This window comes from Trifolium pratense, linkage group LG6 (genome assembly GCF_020283565.1).
Source record: "Trifolium pratense cultivar HEN17-A07 linkage group LG6, ARS_RC_1.1, whole genome shotgun sequence".
NCBI classification, from domain to species: Eukaryota; Viridiplantae; Streptophyta; class Magnoliopsida; order Fabales; family Fabaceae; genus Trifolium; species Trifolium pratense.
In genome coordinates, this window is record NC_060064.1 from 27,228,899 (window position 1) to 27,246,394 (window position 17,496).

At 33.5% G+C, this 17,496-nt stretch overlaps 2 protein-coding genes across 4 annotated transcripts; one reads left to right on the forward strand and one right to left on the reverse strand.

Annotated features, from left to right (window-relative positions):
* The first annotated feature begins 2,586 nt into the window (after positions 1-2,586).
* On the forward strand, positions 2,587-7,287 carry LOC123889834 (abasic site processing protein YoqW). 3 transcript variants are annotated; one of them, XM_045939337.1, is made up of 8 exons: positions 2,587-2,748; positions 2,996-3,152; positions 3,863-3,948; positions 4,515-4,627; positions 4,725-4,790; positions 5,739-5,842; positions 5,983-6,048; positions 6,667-7,287. In XM_045939337.1, exons 1-8 carry the CDS (start codon positions 2,654-2,656, stop codon positions 7,036-7,038), a joined length of 1,059 nt encoding a protein of 352 aa, XP_045795293.1. In that variant the 5' UTR covers positions 2,587-2,653; the 3' UTR covers positions 7,039-7,287. The 3 variants fall into 3 exon arrangements, with proteins under 3 accessions (XP_045795293.1, XP_045795296.1, XP_045795295.1); XM_045939340.1 differs by having other exon boundaries at positions 2,605-2,748; positions 3,863-3,927; XM_045939339.1 differs by having other exon boundaries at positions 2,620-2,748; positions 3,002-3,152.
* A 3,413-nt stretch (positions 7,288-10,700) lies between these two features.
* LOC123893278 (dCTP pyrophosphatase 1) lies at positions 10,701-13,113 on the reverse strand. Its single transcript, XM_045943213.1, has 2 exons — positions 12,924-13,113; positions 10,701-11,193 (listed from the first exon to the last, which is right to left on the reverse strand). The coding sequence occupies exons 1-2, from the start codon at positions 13,044-13,046 to the stop codon at positions 10,897-10,899; spliced, it is 420 nt and encodes a 139-aa protein (XP_045799169.1). The 5' UTR covers positions 13,047-13,113; the 3' UTR covers positions 10,701-10,896.
* Between the last annotated feature and the right edge of the window lie 4,383 nt (positions 13,114-17,496).

Below are 17,496 nucleotides of genomic sequence, written 5' to 3' on the forward strand. Positions count from 1 at the left end.
ATGACATTATTACTATATATATGTTGAATGTTGAATTTGGCTACGGATGTTGAATTTTAGTATTATGTTCTTGATGCAAGTTATGTTATATTGTTGGCATTGTGGGTTAGATTTTTTTTAATAAAAAAAAAAGATTTAAAATATTAAAAAAACTGCAGGTTTTTGAAAAAAAAAAAGTTAAGATTTCACATCTGGTGGACTTGGTCAGATGTAAAAGGTCCAATTTAATTTTTAAAAAATAATATTTGATTTTCGCCTTGGTCAGAGGTAAAAAGTGGTTTTTTACATCTGACTATGCCAGATGTAAAATGTGTATACTTACTAAGTCTCGTGCGCCTACATCTGACATTTCTCAGATGTAAAAAGTGTTTTTCGCCAGATGTAAAAAAGCTTTTTTCTACTAGTGGGATCACCAGCAGAATCCAAATAATCATCACATTAACTTGAAGTAACAACACAAATGGTTTTGAGACCACATGTTTGTTAGAACCAAATTAGTTCAACCATCTCAAAGAAAGTTTTGATGATGATAACAACACAACGACATGCAAAGGAACAAATTTTCTACAGATTGTTTTCAAGTATGTAGGTGGTACAATTAGCAAAAGAAAATCTAAAAGCTATTATGGCTCTGTTTGGGAATGCAAATATGCTAACTTATAGCTTATAAGCTAAAAGCTCTGCTTGGTAACAATTTTTAAAAAAGAGCTTATAGCTTATTTTACTAGCTTATAGCTTATTTTTCAAACGCTATTTCAAGTAGCTTATGAGCTTATAGTTTATAGCTTATCATCTTTTCTTTCAATTTTACCCCTATCACCTTACTTGAAAAAAAATTAAATATTAATTTTTTATGTCATTTCACACTTATAAGCTAGTTCAACCGCTAATTTTACCAAATACTACAAATTCAATCAGCTAGCTTATTGCTATAAGCTAAAAGCTAGCTTATAAGCTATCCGCTATAAGCTAAGTTATTAATTATCCGTTATTTTTTAGCAAAAGACCCTATGTAGAATCTCTATACAAAGCATCTTTTAGATGTGGACATTTTGGATAGACATATGAAGACTTCAAAGCTATTGTGAACGAATCTGTACATAAAGCCTTCTCTAGATGTGGACAATATGGACATCTTCAAGACACATCCTCTAGACAAAACAATTTTCTAAGTCAACAATTTGCAGTCATAATCTGGACATTCTCATCTGAAGATGTTCAACAAGCCCTCTTCAACAAGCACTCTATATCATCGGCATTTTCAAAATTATATATCACAAAACAACCTTCAATGATCAAAAGCTTCATGTAGGACAAGTCACTCCTTGATTAATATAGGACAATGATGTAATATCCTCTCAAGTAGAGTTTTAGCCCTGAACACAAACTTGTTATAAGGAAGTGCTCTATATAGTGGCAACAACATACTGAGGCAAGAAATTCATGTGAAGGTTCATTTGGTGGAAATACTCTAGTTTGAGGCAAGAAATCAAGAATGAAAGTTCATTTTATTGGAAGTCCACTATGTTGAGACAGGAAATCTATGATATGGATATATCTTAGTGATTGTATTCAGGTTGATTATAACGAAAAATGTCTTTCAAGAAAGAAAATGGCATTCTGAAAAGGGTGAGAACTGGATTGGCTATCAGATTGATAGTGAACAAATATATAAAATATACGATGTTATTTTTCCTTCTCTTCGCTTATTTATTTTGCTTAAGTTCTTCATGATTTAACTTGATATTTAAGCTTTACTTTGACTTAAATGATTTAATAAAGAACTTAATTAATTTGTTTAAAAATCTTATTTTTAAAAATGGAAAAGGGAAACACAATACAAATTCCCCTTCTTGTGTTTCATCGCGCACCTTCAATATTCATCGAAAATTTTAAGGTTATATGAATGTATCATCTCGATCGCTTACATAATATCTAGTATTTTAAGGTATTAAGAATGTGTTCATATATTGATGTCACAAAAGAGTGCATGTCATGTAGGGTGGAGCTTACATCCAAAGATTAAAAGACTTAATTGAGAAATTGAGATTCAACATTTTTATCGTGAAACAAATATATGTGCGGATGTTTTTGCAAATTTTCAAGTTTCTCTTTGATTTAGTATAAGTTTTTTCCAACTCAACTTAACTTTATACTTATTGCCGACATTGCTTTGTTGGGGTTAATTACCCATGTGAAGTAGTTACGTAATTTTTCCTTTTCCAAACTCAACTTAGATCGTCTAGTCAATTTAAAAAGAAAAAAATATTGGCTTTGTCATTGGATTTTCATTTTACTTTAAAAACAGTCATTGAATCCATTTTTTGTTGAAGTGACACGTTTTTTATGATATGTCACTTTCATTTTACTTTTAAGAAAATGATTTATTTAAGCAAAAAAATGTGTCATTTCAGCAAAAAAAAAATTGGGTTTAGGGACTATTTTAAAAGTAAAATTAAAGTACAGTGATAAAATAAAAAGTTTTTAAAATGCATGGACTAAAACTCAAATCACCCGTACTGCTCGACATTTTAAATATTTAAGAAAAAAATTCATTATTTATAGACAGACCAATTTTTTTTGCTTACTTTCCTTTCCTTTTTTCTTTTTCCTCTGAAGCTTTCCCGCCTAGAGAGAGAGAGAGAGAGAAGAAATGTGTGGAAGAACTCGATGCAGTCTAAGAGCCGATGACTTTCCAAGGGCATGTCACCGCACCACCGCTCCTACTCGTCTTCTCCATATCGACCGGTAAATCAATTTCAACAACCTTTTGCTTTTTTTTTTCTTTTTTTTATTTAGAAAAATGCTAACTGGATTCTAATTTGTTATTTTGGTGTCTATTCATAGTGAATCTAAAATGGTTGAAATCAATAGGTTGGTTTTTTGTGAGCAACCTTAGGTTGGTTAAAATCTAGAATTTTGTGAGCAACCTTAGGTAACTGTGGAAACTGGATTGTGTTTTAAATTATTGAATTTGATTTTGTGCATTGCATAGGTATAGGCCGTCGAATAACGTGTCACCGGGATTCAATGTGCCGATTATTCGTAGAGAAGATGGTTCTGAGAATGAAGGTCATGTTGTTCAATGTATGAAATGGGGTTTAATTCCAAGTTTTACTAAGAAAACAGAAAAACCTGATCACTACAAGATGGTAAACTTCACTCATTTCATGTTTCTTAACCTTCCGATTTATTTCTTCTTTATCATTAGACACGATTAGTGATTTAACATTCGAGTCTAAACGCGATGTACTTTCGGATTACACTGATATTCAATGAGAATTGAGAACTTGTTATATTATCACATAAGTACACTTTGCAACAACGTTTTAAAGTAACTATAAAGTACTTGATGTGGTGTCCAATTCACATGTATGGTTACTCTTAAGTCCAGTGTGGATGATCCCCTTGACTGCCCCCTCATGACCCAAACAACAACGACAGTGTGTGTTCCATTTGCTCAAGAGTTTAATGGGGATGATTTTTCAGTGTAAATTAGTTTTACACTGACATTCAATGTCAATTTATCGATTATCACATGTTCACTCAGTAATATCATGATTTCCAAACAAGTACTACTTGTTTTTAGGTCCCTCTAATTTAATGTAGTATTAAAGAAGATGGAGGTTCAATCATGTAAAAAATAAGTTACAGGGGACTTGTGGGGAAACAATTGAAATTGGAGGACCAAATGGAAAATTCGCGGGACAAAAAACATATTTAAACTAGATTACATCTTATCTATTAACTGATTTCATATTCTATATTGCAGTATGTCTGTATACTACAATGCTGCTACTCTAAATTAGAATTCTTTCGAATAAAATACTTAGTTTGATGTGATGCGTGCGATGCTCTGCAGTTTAATGCTCGGTCTGAGTCCATAGATGAAAAAGCTTCATTTCGTCGCCTGCTTCCTAAAAACAGGTGCCTTGTTGCAGTAGATGGGTATGTATTGCATTCCTTTTCATATTTTCACTCTTTTGTATTTTTGGATATTTGATGCTGAATTAAATGCACGGAAATGCTTGCATGCACTGTTGAAGATTTTACTGCAATACATACCTATGTTAGAGCTGTTTTGTTGTCGTGTATCGTCAAAATGTCTGAGCTGAATAAAATTAGTTTTGGTTGATTGGTGGAGAATGCAATTCCTGTGTGTTCATCTTTCTCACTTTCTGTTATGCACATAGTCGCACATCCGAGTTAGGGTGGATTCTATTTCTTCATCGAAATGGCGAAAATTCCATCCTAACAATAACAACCATTATTCTTGGACAATATACCTTTTCATATTTACTCTGTTATTATTCTTATGAATGTAATGACACTATTTCGGTCACAATTTCTTGTTTATACACTATGGTTTAACATATTCCTTTTAACAAGGGAGTTTTTTCTTTTATAGTTTGTCTAAGCTTCCTAAAGTTTTTCCTATTACGTTTACGTCCGTTATCTGCTTATTAGTGGATTTGAGTTCAGTTCTTTGAATTAGTTATTTTAATATGTGTAAGATTTTATGAGTGGAAAAAAGATGGTTCAAAGAAACAGCCTTACTATATTCACTTCAAAGATGGACGACCTCTTGTCTTTGCTGCTCTTTATGATTCATGGCAAAATTCTGAAGGTAAGAATTTATTTATACCATTGTTATTCAGCATGAAAGATCATGCTATCTTTCTTCATACCATTGTTAATTTTAATGTAAATATTCTTAACTGCAGGTGAAATACTATACACATTTACTATTGTTACGACATCTTCCTCTTCAGCATTTCAGTCGCTTCATGGTGAGTTATGCATTTTTAGATGTTTCAGTATGGTTTTATTACTCTGGAAAGAATATTAAAGTTGACTTGTTTGTATTGTTTGCCAATAAACTGTCGAGACGAATATCTTAAGCTGGATGAGAGAGTTGTATTTTGCAAACATTGTGGAAGAAACTTTACAACCTGTTCAGTTGGTTCGCCACCCTTATTATCCCTTCCTTATCCCCTTTGGTTTAGTGGTACTAGAGCCAATGGTTTGACTAAAGGCACTAGTTCCTTGTAATTGTATCAAAAGTCTTGACAATGTGGTAATCAGGCGGCTCCTTTGTTTCTAGTCTCTCCATATTAGTTAATTTTGTTTTGACCCAAATAATTGCAAACGAATGCATTAGATAGCCTTGACAAGTCATATACGAATTGCCACTGACTCTTATAGAAAAAGAAAGCCATAAACATTAGGGTACCAAATTCTTGCCCTCATCCCCTGGCCAAGCCTTAAATGATTTACTTTTCAATGGGAAAACGATTATGGACGCATCCAGAAAACGATAAATCTAGTAACTCTTGTGAGAAGATAAACAACATACTGTTCCATGTCAAAAAATAAAAAATAGTACGAAGTAGGGGAAATGGAAGTTGGGGTTTTACGAAAGTATCGACAATGAAGGAAGAATATCACTTAAGACAATTTAAACTGCTTCAGATTTATATTTAGTGAGATATTACTAGATAATGACCTATGTGCAGCGTGGAATCAAGTTTTTTCTTCAGTGATTAAATTTTATCTCAGTTTTTTTACATACGATAAATTCTCGGGATCTGTTAGGTTTAAACCTACCAAGGGGAATTGTGTAACCCTCTTTGGCATTTACCAATGAAGGATGACTGCCCAAATATACACTGTATTTGAATGACTTTGTATTATATAGGTAAAATACCTAAATCTGTTCTTCAAATTTGTGTCTATAGACAGGATGCCTGTTATTTTGGGTGACAAGGTTTCAACAGATACCTGGCTAAGCAGTACTTCCGGTTTTAAGAGTGTGATGAAGCCATACGAAGAATCTGATTTGGTATGACCTTGGTTGTTGACTAAATTTTTACTTTCTTCATGAGTGTGGAACTTCCTTGTTTTATTATATGATTTGATGTTAAAGTTTTGCTCATTTAGTATGATTCTAATTCATGTTTTCGCCAATATTTTAATCTCCAGTCATGGTACCCTGTAACACCTGCTATGGGCAAGCCATCATTTGATGGACCTGAGTGTATAAAGGAGGTATGATAATTGAACTTTCTCTTTATGTTGCTGCTCATCCTTTAGCTTTTCTTAGTATTTTTGGAGTCCTACCTTTTACCCTGTCACTGATGAACATATCACATTTTTATCTGAACCTGCAATGCCATCTGCTTAGATCTTTGTTCTATTTTGTTCCTTGATGGCTGATGCATAAACTTTCAAATGGGAAAAATTTCTGCACGCAATTTATGAGCTTAAATGAAAACAGGAACGTAAGGACTGCATCCTCACCAAAATAACCGCCCCTTGGTCTGATGACCAGGGGGATTTTCTCTGGTGTGATTTAGAGGTTTTTGTTTTTGTGTGTGCGTGTGTGGTGTATCTCTGTTAAAATATAGTTTTGCATTTTTTGTATGATCATCCAAAATGTGCTATGTTTCTGTTCGTTATGATTTTTTACCTCACCTGATCTTAAACAGGAACAGGATCTTATTTTTAGTGACAACCTAGTTCCCGGTTGTATGTGCCCTTGCATGTGCAGTTATGTTTAAACATAGATTTTGCTGTTTTGGTAGGATCTTAAAATCCATATTATGAGTGTGTGCTATGGTCTTTAATATTGAAAACCTTTACATGGCATCATCCCATGTTTGGCAGATTCAAATAAAGACAGAAGGGAACATTCCAATTTCTAAGTTCTTTTCAAGAAAGAGAGCTGTAGACGAAGACACGAAGCCAGAGCATAAAGTATGTCATGAGCCTGTAAAGATCGAACAAACAAAAGACCTCAGCGAAGAAGCTAAAACCGAGGAGGAGCGTGACAGCAACTTAAAATCCAGTGGTTCTTCCCCTTCTCAAAATGTAACCAAGTTCCCAATCAAGCGTGAATACGATTCCATTTCATTTGATTCCAAGCCATCTTTAGCAAATATTGATCAGGTGAGTGTAAACGCGGCAAAGAAAAAGGAAAAGGCTAAGGCTGTTGATGATAAACAACCAACCTTATTTTGCTACTTTGGAAAAAGGTAACCACTGACCAGATTTTGGTTTGCATGAACTTAGATTGTTGATTACAAATGTTCTGTATTTATGTAAATTATATGTAGAACCATTTTCTTCTAGCTCTTGCATGTCCCATATAGATCAGGTTTTAGTTGAACACCGCATCCTGCAATTACAATGTGTAGTGTATCTTCGTAGCCAATGTGTAGTGTATCATCAAAGATTGTAAACTATTTTTATCTTGCCGTATCACAAAGATTTAACTGACAATTAAAATTTGGTTTTGATTTTAAAGTTTTATTGAGACTAATTTTGTGTTATATTGTTCAATTAAAATTTGGTTTGAAATACTGTATTTCTTCCCTGCAAAAATTTCCTCAGATACTATACCACTTGATGAAAATATTTTCTGAAGAGATATATCCTCAAAGAAAAATGATAAATATGGCAAAAAAAATTATCACGAACGAATCAAGACACAATATACTTCGTGAGATGTCAAGAATAAGGGATTGGGAGCCATCTGGTTTTCAGATATGTGAAGTTTTTTTTTTTAATCAAAATGCAAAGATTTTTCAAAATAAAGCGGTTGAGGTTGAATCGATTGTTAACCGTGGTAAATTATTATCGTGGAATTGATTGAGATCAAAATCGTCTAACTTCATCAAGTATGAATTGACTCAATGGTTGATAAATCTATTAGCTTGCCTAGGAGTTGTGAGGCGAGTGTGAAGCCAGCATTAGGGTTTAGGAGGGTATAGAAGTGAGGTATCTATTGTTGGTTCTCAGAGTCAGGTGTTACTCTTTGATCAGGAGCTATGTGTTGTGTGTATGACTGATGGAGTAGTGGTTCAGCACAGGGGTCATTATGTTTTAGTTATGGAGAGGAGTGTAGTTCATGGTTTATTCTAAGTCTTTGATACGTTTGATTAAATCTAGGCGTTTTGGTTGTATCTCACTTTTTCCTTGTCCGTTTGACTGTGGTCTCGAGGTTAATGATCCTTATCGTTCCGTTAGTTTTTGTGGCAAGAATCAGGATCCTACGCTTGAGTCTTTCTTCTGTATTTTGTTGAACAAAATCATCTGTGCTGTCCTTCCAGCAGACCGTGTTGCAGTTGCTTTGGTTATAGTCAGTGTTATTCATATAGGATGCTGTGGTCAGAGGTTTGCGCGCAATCGTCATTTTGCTGCAGGTTGACAGTGCAGTTTCTGGTTTAACTCAGTTCAGTTTTGCATCTTTGGAGTGATAATGGAGATGCCGAACAGCCTGAAGTAAATCAATAAGTGTCGTGTTTGGAAAATTCAAAAACTCCGATTTGTAGCTTCTATAAATGCACGGCAAAAAAACATCGGTGTACACAATTTGTATGAATACAAACAGACTCTAAGTGTTTATTCAACATGGAAGGGTCATAGTTTAGAAAGAAAAAAAAGTAATAGCACAAAATTATATAGTAATATGATTTTTCTTTGACATTTTACATGATGGATTGCAAAAGAAAATGTACATATATATGATTCTTTCTCAACGTAGATTAATAAAAACATGGGAAAGTTCTGATTTCAAGTTACACACTCATTCGATATTTATTTTTATTTTTATTTTTTGTAATTAACAAAGTGGGAATAGTTGGGGACGCAGAAGTGGTAGAGACCAACAATAAGCTTCAATCCAACTTCCCTTTGGTGCAATTTCCATGATAATCTTCTTCAACATCCTAAAAGGAACAATGACACCCCATTGTACCACATGACGAGATCCAAGGCAGAAACCTCGTCGTTTGTTGCCTAGCCGGATGCTGCTTCCTCTCCGTCTTCGAAGCCGCCTCCGCGGTCGGCACAATCTAACCAATAGGTTAGAATTTGAGAACATTGATATGGTGATAGAACCTCTCTTGAGCATGTTAGTAATCACTGTAATTTTCTAAGATGTTTTGTGTAACATGACATGATACTAAACTCTTATATAGCATGTGGAAAAGGTATGTTATTCATCATCATCATAGTGGTCATTATGGCAACAATTATTACAATCTCATCAATGCTTTAGGAATAATCCTAGTGTGCAAATAAATAATGGTTGAAAGATATTCCTTTGTACTTTATTATTGGCATAGGGTTGTGGTTGTGATCATTAAGGAGAGTAGGGTTGCTAGTTATAATCATATAAATGAGCTTTAGAAGAGTTAAAATAATTGCTTTTTTTAGGAGGCTACACCTCTCTGTTGCTTTTTTATTATGGGAGTTAATATCCTTTTTTAATAGACGAATATTAGTCGGCAGTGTGTTACATTAATTCTTCGCAATTTAGACTCTCGACCCTAATCTCAAACTCCTTCAGATGTCTCAGTTCTGCCACTTAATTAAGCTACATTTTGACGATGTTAATGTCTTTATACTGGTTTGTATCACATCACATCATCAAACAAAACTTAATTTGGACTTGTTTTATCTTGTCAATGGACCAATTTGAACTTGTTTTTATCTTGGTTATACTGACATCGTTTCGAACAGAAACCATATTATCGGAAGATATCTTCCGGTGAGATTGAGGGGGATTTTGAGAGGGAGAAAAGCTGTTTATTTCTTTTAATAAAAGGCTCCATCCAGTTTTTTATGGATAATTTCTGAATCTGCCCCTAAATTTGATCTCAAGTCTTATCTACTGGTCTTCAAGATCATTGACATTCTTGACTTCAGTTATGTTCTTCATGATGGTAAGAAAGCATGGATTTTTCTTCATATTCAAACTTCGACTTGCGTACTTTTTTGAGTGCCAAACTCCCATTTAAGTGAGCTTAGATGCTTCATACCCTTGAGTACAAAATAGAATACTTTCTTTTAAGCTTTAAGCTTCTTTAGAATCACTAACCATATTAAAAACCTTATTAAAGTTATCTGTGATTATGCGTATTAAAATTATATCGGAGTCCTACATTGTTAAGGTTTCCCAATCTATTCAAGTATACTACTGGAAGTGTCATTTCGATAACTCCGTGTTTTTTGAAAGACAGATTGAGAAACTACCATTTTATAACTAAGCCAAGCCAGCCAAAGTTTGTTTGATTGGTAATCACTAGTGTTTCATCTAAACGAAAGGATTAGCCATAAATCTAGAGAACACCCAAATCAACAAAATGAAAAACTAGAAGTGGAGGTAAGAATTTTATGATGAGATTGGGGGGGGGGGGGGGGGGGGGGGGGGGGGGGGGGGGGGGGAGGTTAGTGTTGAAGCCATCAACACCAAAATTGGGGGCAGAGTCGGACACTACGACAGAGAGTGGACAATAGCAGGATAGCAAGTAACCATGTTATGTAGTTGATCATTTCGGAACACACTTCTCCTTCTTAACCAACATTGTTAATATTCAAAGTCTTCTTCGTGCCAGAGTTTCACGAGGTCAATCAAGCCATTTTGTTAATGTTTCCTTACATAAGTGATAGAGTTCTAACTTCTCCGGCACAATATATCTAAATTCATCATCCGGTTTGAGTATAACTAAAATGAATACCCAAACCAATCTAGATATTTCAGTATACATCTGAATCCATCACCCCGAAATGAATAGAACTAAAATGATTACCGAAACCAATCTACATTTTTTGGTTTGGTTTGAGTCGTTCATTTTACAGGTCAACTGAGACTCACATTTACACGTAACAAACATACAAAAATGAAACAATGAAAATCAGAAAAATGCGATCAAACAAAAGAAATCCACATTAAAATGGATAAAACAGAGTTCAACATACTACTCATATCAGTAAAGGAGACATGATTCATGCTAAACAGTACCTAAACAAATTCAAAAACCAGTTTCAATGCAATGGCATACAAACCATTATACTACCTCCCCTACTGTCCCACCCCCCATATACATATTATCAATTCTCTTCAACAGTACCATTATTGGCTGTGGAAGAGTTTTCAATTTCATTTTCCTTGTTTGTGACCTCTTTGCTAGCTTTTGCTGGATATTTGATAGCATTAAGTTCAACTTTTCTCAAAGCAGCTTTGCCAAGATCAACACCACAGATGTCAGAGAGCCTCACCAGATAAAGCAAAACATCAGAAAGCTCTTCTCCAAGATGAATCTTTTCCTCTTCTTTCCAATCTGGAATTCCCCTTTGAACCTCACCTTTCCATTGAAATATCTCAGACAATTCTCCTACTTCACCCACCTTCAAAATCACATAACAAAATATATAAGATTATACATACCCCTCATACCCCTCAAATCTTATATGATATAAGAGCACGAGCATAACATTTAACACTATTTTTTTTTAGAAGACTCGGTATCTGGCTCAAGGACCGACTAATCTGAATTACACCAATCCTACCGCCCACTTGTGGGGATGCCCATTTAAAGCCAAAGTTTTTTTGCTCTGTATGGACTGGCCCAACACATGGAGTGACACCGGGAGGGTTTGAACCTAAGACCACATTTAACACTATTTTGACCTAGTTATGCATTCTTCTATAAGTAAAGTTAAAGAGCATATGTCAAGTAAACTAACTGTATATTATGTGTGGAACAATAAAATGGAATATGTTTGTATTGCAAAAAGTTGAATTGAAGAAAACCTGAAAAATGATGCATCGCAAAGTTTTAGCCTATGTTTGTTTCCAATGCGAGACTATCCATAATCACGTTTAGGTTGGTAAATCATGGTTTGACCACAAATTAGTTATATCTAAAATGATTCCACCCCCAAACTCAATTATATTCAAAAGCTTAGATATTTAGCTTTTGTAGTGACATAAAATCAATTCTAAGTTTATTAAAAGTGGTAGATGCATATACACATGAATAGATAAAAATCACTTTTTCTGTAAATGTATCTAAATATAAATATAAACTATTTTAAATTCTTCTCACTATTGACCAAAATCAACTCTACGAAATAATTGACTTATTTATGCATTTCTATGAGTAATGTTCAAGAACACACAACAAGGAAACAAATTCCATATGCTCCTAAAGGTGTAGCTTAGTGGTATCAATTGGGATGCTAAGAAATATTATGAAGGAATTTTAGGTGTGTGAATGATTCTGTAGTGACAAAAATTGATTCGTAAAAGTGAGTAAAAATAAATAAATTTGAGTATAAAATCACGTCTGAAGTCAAAAGCTGCAGATCCTAACTTGAACATAAAATCAATTCTAGAGCCAAAATCAATTACACCGAAAAACATTCAAATTTTACACCATAAAATCAATTGACACCGCCAAAAATGAAACCAAACACACAATAGTGCTAACAAATTCTACCACTCCCAAACAAACTAAAGACTAATATTTACCTATAATAAAAACAAAATGCATTTGCTTTGTGGTAACAATAAAATGGAATAATATGTTTGGGAGAACCCAAAGTTCGATTCCTGGTGAGAACAATTGTTGGTAAGACTTTACTTACCTCACAACCGAACTCTTAATTATCAGACCCTTCCTTGGCAACAAGAGGGTTTTAAAACCAAAAAAATAAATAAAATAAAAAATGGAATAATATGTTTGCATTGCAACAAGTTGAAAATGACTTTGGATTAACAAGGACGAAACCTAAAAATTAAGCACTAAAAAGTTTAGGCTTTTTTTTTTCTTCTTCTAAACACTTAAAAAAAAAAATGCAACTTGCAGAAAAATAAGGTTTAGGAAAACGCCAAACAGAATCAGAACAAATCTGTGACCAGTCAGGTAAATCTTCAAAACCCATAAAGAAAATGAATTCAACTAAAATAATAATAATAATAATAAAATGCTTCTTCTCCTAACACTATTTTCCTTCTTTTGTGTGTCATAAGAATAACCAAAAATAAAAAAATCAAATGGGTATTCATAAATAAAATTTGTATATGAAACAAATGAAGTTTATTCAAAGGTGAAACAACATAATGATAAATTTACCATAGCTAAGAGAAGGTTTCTTGGGGTGTGATATTGATCCCAATCCCTTTCTTTGGCGAAGTCAGCCATCAATTGCTTGAGCTTGCCAAGGGATACAGAGTCTCCTTCGGGAACACCAGTCATCTTGAGAAAAGAGTGAACAAAAAGTGAAATGCTGTTTGTGCCTTTGTAAACGATCACAATTAATTACAATGACTTTACTGTATTTATTTTATTTTTTTGGTCAAAGTCACAATGACTTATTTAAGTAACAAATTAATTATTAATAATATTAATAGCAAAAAAAAAACATTCCTTAATATTAAATTATTAATAATAAAATAGAGATAAGAAAATCAAATAATGCTTTATAAAAAAATCGAATAATAATATAATGGTCTAAAGTTGACTACTTATAGTTTAGGCATAATACATTGAGCGAGACGAGATTTCCTCAATTGCTTTTTTCATCGTAGGGGAAGCAGTGAACAATTCTACCATTTGAAATTTCGTTTTTAAATTTTTCAAAAATTTTAAACTTTCAATTTATGGTCAGAATTTCACTCTCTTGGCATGTCATATGAAGGAGAGGGGTATGAACCACGATATGTTACTAAGATTAGAAGATGATCGCACTTGTATCGGTTAGAAAGAAGGCAAAACGGATTGACACGTCTTGTGTAGGTTCAATCCGCTTTTAATCGTGCAAGAACAATATGTGGCAGTGGGAGCTCACTCAGGTTATCGAGTTTAAATTGTCCCTTTGTCCTTTGATAGGATGACAAGTTGACGAGCAGACCTATCAAATAAATGTTAATTTTTTCTTCCATTCATGTGAATTATAAAAATTTATAATTTGCATAATTTGCATGTTGTTTTTTTTTTTAAGACTATAATTTGTTGTTATTTACCATAATCATGTTATTTGTTATTGTCGTTATAAAAAAATGTCCAACAACATAATTAACAATACACTAATGATTTGGTGTGTAAAAAAAAAAACACTGATGATTTGGTACTGTAATTCACATAATTTATCAATTAAAATGAAATTGTATGTAACCGCCTCACAGTTAAATAGACGGGTAAAAAATATCAACTCATTCCCTAAATTAAATATATTATTGTAAACAAAAAAATATATTTTGAGTTCAAATTTATTGTTTATTTTTACAAAACTATATACTACAATACATTGATAGTGTAATTATTTACACATAATTTAGTCAGAGATTATCTTGATATTCGTCAATGGACCAATTTGAATATTTATTGTTTTCGGGGTTGGGTTTTGACCTCATTTGATTTTGATTTTTTTTTTATATTAAGAAAAGTGTTGTTAATTTTAATATTGGGCCTTTAAAGCCCATTTGTCAAGAATAAGTTTATTGTTATTTGTTGTAGAAAAGAGAAAATATTTTGAACTTTTAGAATTATTATTGGAGAATTTTCACCCCCAAGCCTCCCGGACATCCCTTCCAAAATACTCCCTCAAGTTATAGAACTCAACGAGTGTTTTGCTTGTTTTAAGTTCTAAAACTTGAATTGGTGAAAAACACCATTCGAATACCTTTTCTCCCACTCTAGCCCCCTTAAACCCAAAAATTTCCCACTTGAGTTGCAGAATTCGAGGGATGTTTTGCTTTTTTCAAGTTCTAAAACTTGTACCGGGGGAAAACACCATTTGTATCCATATCCCCGATCCCCTTGAAAACCCAAAAATCCCCCACTTGAGTTTTGGAATTCGATCGAGGGTTTTTTGCTTATTTAAAGTTCTAGAACTTGAACCGAAGGAAAACACCATTTGTACCAATCTTCCCCCACCATAAGCCTCTAGCGCTCCCTTGAAAACCCAAAAATCCCCACTCGAATTCTATAATCCAAACTTGGGGATATTTATTTTAAAATTTACAACATTAATGCGTGTATGGAGTACAACGTCAATGTGTTCACCTCCAAATAAGGTTAAAACAAAGTGCGCAACAATTCTATTTGGAGGTGGACGCATTGGCGTTATTTATAGAAAAACAATGAGAGGCTTAGGGTGGGTGGAAATGAATTTGAATAGTTTTTTTGCACATTTCAAGATCTAGAACTTGAAATAAACAAAATACTCCTCGAGTACTAGGATTTGAGTGGGGATTAATTAAATTTTAGAAGGGGCTAGGGTAGGAGAAGATGGATTCGATTTTTCTCCCATTCTAGAGTTCGGAATATGGAAAACACCTCTCAAATGAAGGATTTTTTTGTTTTTCTGAGGGGTGTGAAAGGCTTGGGTTGGGGGAAGATGAATTCGAATGGCGTTTCCCTCCAATTCCAGTTCTGGAATTCGAAATAAACAAAACACCTACCGAGTGTTCACCTTAAGCGAGATTTGAGACATGGTTGGATAAGGCAAATGTGATTAACAATAGAGAATGGTGTTCACCATGAAGAGGAAGAAGTTCTTAACTTGCTTCGTGTAAATCCACATATTAAATAGGGTCTAAAATTAGGGAAGAAAAATATTTTATTAATTCATGTAACATTAATAACCATTTTACAATTATCTCCGAAGGAATTTAAACTCAGTATTTTGAAGTTACTGTTGGGGTTGATTGCAATGTAAGTCCCACATTGCTAATGAAGAAAAAAAGGTCAAGGAAATTATATTTGAGAAGTCCCACACTGCTTAGAAAAGTGAAGAGTGGAGGAGCTCAATGCTATATAAAGAGACCTCAAGTTCCTTATTTCAATGCACCAAGCAGTATCACTTGTAAACACTTTTAAGTTTATATTTGTGTCTTTTTTTTCTTTCTCTTATGCTCTTGTTTTAGAATATTTGAGATGGAGTTCAGGTTCCCTCCATTTATTATCTCTCCATTTAGAGAGAGCTAGACACAAGAAAAAATTTGTGGGGTCCACAAATTAGTGGGTCCCACTTTTAATGGGTGCCACTAATTCTTAATGTGTCTATCTCTCTCCAAATGGAGAATAAATAGAGGAATAATAAATGGAGAGAACCCAAACTCGAGTTGTAGTTCAAATATTTACTTTGGAGAGTGTGAGTGTACTGGGTCATGGGGTGATTGAGAGTGAAGTCTATGTGTTGTAACAATTTTCACATAGCGTTTATTCTCTGGTTGTCGGTTTAGACAACAACCGTGGTTTTTTTCTCCGGTTTTGGAGTTTCCATGTTATATTCTTGTGTTGTGATTGCATTCTTTTATTTTCTCTACGTCGATTTTTCCCAACAATTACAAGGGTTAAACTCCTATTATTTGAGCAAGCACTTCAAGCATAATTTTATACCGTAACTTGTAAGTATCAAGTAAAGAGAAAAATTCACGACTAACAGTTAAAAACATGTAGTTACACTAGTCATCGACCAATCCGCAAATCCACGTATTTAAATTGCATAACTCGGTCTAAACAGTCAAACCTACACAGACAAAAACTAAATGCATCAAAACTAAATGCATCAAAACAAATGATCTTTAGTCCAATGGCCCCATAGGTTAAATGGGCCGGGTGGGGGCCTGGTATCCATATCAGTAGTAGCCAAAAAAAACTCAATGTTTATTTTTTTCTGCTACATCATATCCAAAACACCTTGATTTGAGTAATTTGTTTGAACATAGTAAGTCCAGTCAGTAAATAAAATGTGTATTGTCTTAGAATCAGGAATGTGCAGTGAAATGATAAGCCTGAATTCCAGATATGTAGTCAAAGTAGTAACAAATAAAAAATCTGTTTTTAACTGTTATGTTAAGATGAGGCCACCAGACACATAGCAACAAAATATATATATACGTTAATAGTAGCTAGCTACCTTACTTTTTTTACACAAAAAAATATGGGACCTCACTGTATATAAGCATGCTCTGCTCTATTCAATTTTAATTTTGCCACTTTGTGCAAATTAAGAGAATTCAAACAAATAACACCATGTGACCTCTTGTCTTGGTCCCTTATGCACTATATTTTGGACCACTTTCATGTGCCAACTGGCAAGAAAAAAAAATTCACACTTTTTGATCTGAAATTAGCTAGACATATTTTCCATGATCACTTTTTGTCATCTGATTAATGAGTTTGATAGAATTATAGTGAGTTATCGTGATTTCAACAAAATTAGAGAGATGTCAAATATGCACTAATTATACTGTGTAGCTAACGAAGCGCGTATGTAATGCTAATAGTAATTTAAAAAAATGATATAATTCAATATAATTAAATGTGTTAGAGTTGTGTTGGTGTTCGATACTGGAACAAGTCTGATTCAAGGGATATCATTTTTATGCTAAGTCTCACGTTTGAAGTGATGGGACTTGTCCAAACATGTACCTTGTACAATTGGTTTTTCATAATGAATTCTAGTATATGTTTTTGTGCCTGAAGCCAAGACAACTTTGAGGTAGAATTGATTCCAACCCAAGTTAGAATTTGGAGTTTTTTCTTCTAAAATCACTTATTAGTATTAAATGTGTTATATAATTAATTTTATACGCGAATGTATTAAATATAAATTATTTTATATTCAACTAATTTTTAATCAAAATCAACCTTTCAAAATCAATTTTCTCCACAACAGAACAATTTGTTTTTGTAAACT

Excerpts from the sequence above, each read along its gene's own strand:
- LOC123889834 (XM_045939337.1), top strand. The coding sequence starts at position 2,654 with ATGTGTGGAAGAACTCGATGCAGTCTAAGAGCCGATGACTTTCCAAGG. Across the intron at positions 3,949-4,514 it reads TGCCTTGTTGCAGTAGATGG|ATTTTATGAGTGGAAAAAAG; the intron begins GTATGTATTGCA and ends AATATGTGTAAG. Across the intron at positions 4,628-4,724 it reads TTCATGGCAAAATTCTGAAG|GTGAAATACTATACACATTT; the intron begins GTAAGAATTTAT and ends TCTTAACTGCAG.
- LOC123893278 (XM_045943213.1), bottom strand. The coding sequence starts at position 13,046 with ATGACTGGTGTTCCCGAAGGAGACTCTGTATCCCTTGGCAAGCTCAAG. Across the intron at positions 11,194-12,923 it reads GAAACCTTCTCTTAGCTATG|GTGGGTGAAGTAGGAGAATT; the intron begins GTAAATTTATCA and ends GTGATTTTGAAG.